Below are 3,032 nucleotides of genomic sequence, written 5' to 3' on the forward strand. Positions count from 1 at the left end.
GGTTAGGAGGTGGTGAGAAGAGGGTGGAGGTCCAGAAGTTGGTTTCTGAAAAGCAACCCTTTGTATTGTGCATTCAAGAGTCTAAATTGGGAATTGTCGAAGACGTGTTGATTAAATCTTTGTGGGGTGAAACAGCTTGTGGGTATTCTTACCAACCGTCGGTGGGAGCTTCTGGGGGTTTGGTGACGGTGTGGGACACGTCTTGTGTTACTGTTTGGTCTACTATGAGTTATAGTCATGTGTTAGTGATTAAAGGCTCGATTGTTCGCACTGCAGAAGAATTTGTTATTATTAATGTCTATGCGCCTTGTGATTTGGTGGCTAAGCAGGCTTTGTGGGAATCTTTGTCGCCGGTTGTTGCTAATAATAATGATGTGTGTTTATGTGTTTGTGGGGACTTCAATTCCGTTCGCAACCCGGAAGAAAAAAGGGGTCGGGGGACCGTATTCCGACAATTTGATGCAAACTTGTTCAACAAATTCATCGAAGACAATTTTTTGATTGATTTACCTATATGTGGTCGTTTGTTTACTTGGTATCGTGGTGATGGAGTGTCTATGAGCAGACTTGATCGATTCTTATTGTCACCAAAGTGGTGTGAGGTGTGGCCTAATAGTATTCAGGTTGCACATCAACTGGGGCTTCTGATCATGTTCCCTTAACGTTACATGTTGATGAAGCTAATTGGGGTCCACGCCCATTGCGTATGATGAAGTGTTGGGCTGATTTTTCAGGATATGAGGATTTTGTTCGTAATAAATGGGGGTCCTTTCAATTACAAGGTTGGGGCGGTTTTGTTTTAAGACATAAGCTGAAATTGATGAAAGCATGTCTTAAGGAGTGGCACCATCAACACTCCCATAATTTGAATGGCAAGATTACGATGATTAAGGACCGAATTTCGATTTTGGACTCCAAAGGAGAGACTTCTATGTTACGAGAGGATGAATTAGCAGAGCTTCATGACTTATCTCTTAATTTGTATTCCTTATCCCGTACACATAATAGTATCAGTTGGCAAAAATCAAGAATGAACTGGTTACAAGAAGGCGATGCCAATTCAAAATATTTCCACAGTGTGATGGCTAATCGTCAGCGTCATAATGCAATCCATATGGTGTCAGTAGAAGGCGTCACTGTGGAAGGTGCTCAAAATATTCGGGATGCAGTCTCTAACCATTTCTCCACTCATTTTAAATTAGTGGGGGGCGCTCGGCCAGGGGCCAGGTATACAAGGCCTTCAGTTTCGCAAAATCTCTTTCGGCGAGGCAGGTAATTTAACAAGATCTTTTTCATTAGAAGAAGTTAAACAGACAGTTTGGGATTGCGACGGTTTTAAGAGTCCGGGACCGGATGGTGTCAACTTTGATTTCATCAGACAATTTTGGGATATTTTGAAGGATGATTTTATGACCTTTATATCGGAGTTTCATCATAACAGGAAATTGTCAAAGGGATTAAATTCTACTTTTATAGCTTTGATTCCAAAGGTGGCCAACCCTCAACGCTTAAATGATTATCGTCCTATTTCCCTGGTGGGGTTCATGTATAAGGTTCTAGCGAAGGTCTTAGCTAATCGTTTGCGGACAGTTAATGGTAGTGTGGTTTCTGACTCCCAATCGATGTTTGTCAAAGGAAAACAAATTTTAGATGGAATTTTGATAGCCAACGAGGTGGTTGACGAAGCTAAGTGTATGAATAAGGAGTTGCTCATGTTCAAAGTCAATTTTGAAAAAGCATATGACTCAGTTGATTTAAAATACCTTGATTCAGTGATGATGAGTATGAATTTTCCAACGTTGTGGCGTAAGTGGATATCGGAGTGTGTCGGAACTGCAACGACGTCGGTTCTTGTTAATGGGTGTCCGACGGAAGAGTTTCCTATGGAGTGGGGTCTTCGACAAGGGGATTCTCTCTCGCCTTTCTTATTTTTATTAGCAGCCAAAGGTTTTAATGTGTTGATGAATGCGGTGGTTGAAGCCAATTTCTTTCACGGTTTTGGAGTAGGGGTTGGAAATGTTGTTCGCTTATCTCATCTTCAGTTTGCAGACGACGCCCTTATTATTTGTGAAAAAAGCTGGATGAATGTGCGCTCGATGAGGGTGGTATTGCTTTTGTTCGAGGAGGTGTCCGGTTTAAAAGTAAACTTTCATAAAAGCATGCTCAAAGGTGTGAATATTCCTAATTCTTGGTTGACAGAAGCGGCGTCAGTAATGAATTGTCGTCGAGGTTTTATTCCTTTTGTTTACTTGGGTCTTCCCATTGGTGGTGATTCGAGGAAGTTGAGTTTTTGGAAACCTGTTGTGGATCGAATTTAGGCTCGTCTGTCGGTGTGGAGTAACAAATTTCTTTCTTTTGGTGGTCGTTTGGTTCTTCTGAAATTTGTCTTATCCTCTCTTCCGGTTTACTTTCTTTCCTTTTTCAAAGCCCCTGCAGGTATAATTTCTTCTATTGAATCTATTTTTAAAAGATTTTTTTTGGGGGGGGGGGGGGTGGGGGGGTTAATAGGAAACTTGCTTGGATTAAATGGGATTCGATTTGTTTACCTAAGGAGGATGGGGGGTTGGGGGTTCGGAGTATAGGAGCCTTTAATATTTCTCTGTTGGGTAAGTGGTGTTGGAGAATGTTGACGGAGAAGGGGAGTTTATGGTATCGTGTGTTGAAAGCTCGATATGGGGAGGTTGGGGGGCGGCTTAGGGAGGGAGGGAGAAATTCGTCGGTTTGGTGGAAGATGTTGTGTCAGATCCGTGAGGGGGTTGGTGAGGGAGGGGGGAATTGGTTTGAAGAGAATATTAGGCGGGTGGTGGGAGATGGTACCTTGTTTTGGTACGATAGGTGGATTGGAGACATCCCGCTGAGATTGAAATTTCCTCGCCATTTTGATTTGGCGATGGAAAAGGATTGCTCGGTGGGAGACATGGAGGGTCGTGGATGGGGTATTGATGGAGGGGCGTGGGTGTGGAGGCATCGTTTGTTTGCGTGGGAGGAGGAGTCTGTAAGGGAATATTCTCTTTTATTACATAACATTGTTT

General features: G+C 42.8%; 1 protein-coding gene across 1 annotated transcript; it reads left to right on the forward strand.

Moving 5' to 3' along the window:
• Positions 1 to 224: 224 nt before the first annotated feature.
• LOC146903768 (uncharacterized) lies at positions 225 to 2,318 on the forward strand. Its single transcript, XM_085725422.1, has 3 exons — positions 225 to 615; positions 735 to 1,272; positions 1,442 to 2,318. The coding sequence occupies exons 1-3, from the start codon at positions 225 to 227 to the stop codon at positions 2,316 to 2,318; spliced, it is 1,806 nt and encodes a 601-aa protein (XP_085581548.1).
• The last annotated feature ends 714 nt before the right edge of the window (positions 2,319 to 3,032 follow it).

This window comes from Medicago sativa, chromosome 7 (assembly GCF_051527215.1).
Source record: "Medicago sativa cultivar Bolivia chromosome 7, Bolivia_mono, whole genome shotgun sequence".
Lineage (NCBI taxonomy): Eukaryota > Viridiplantae > Streptophyta > Magnoliopsida > Fabales > Fabaceae > Medicago > Medicago sativa.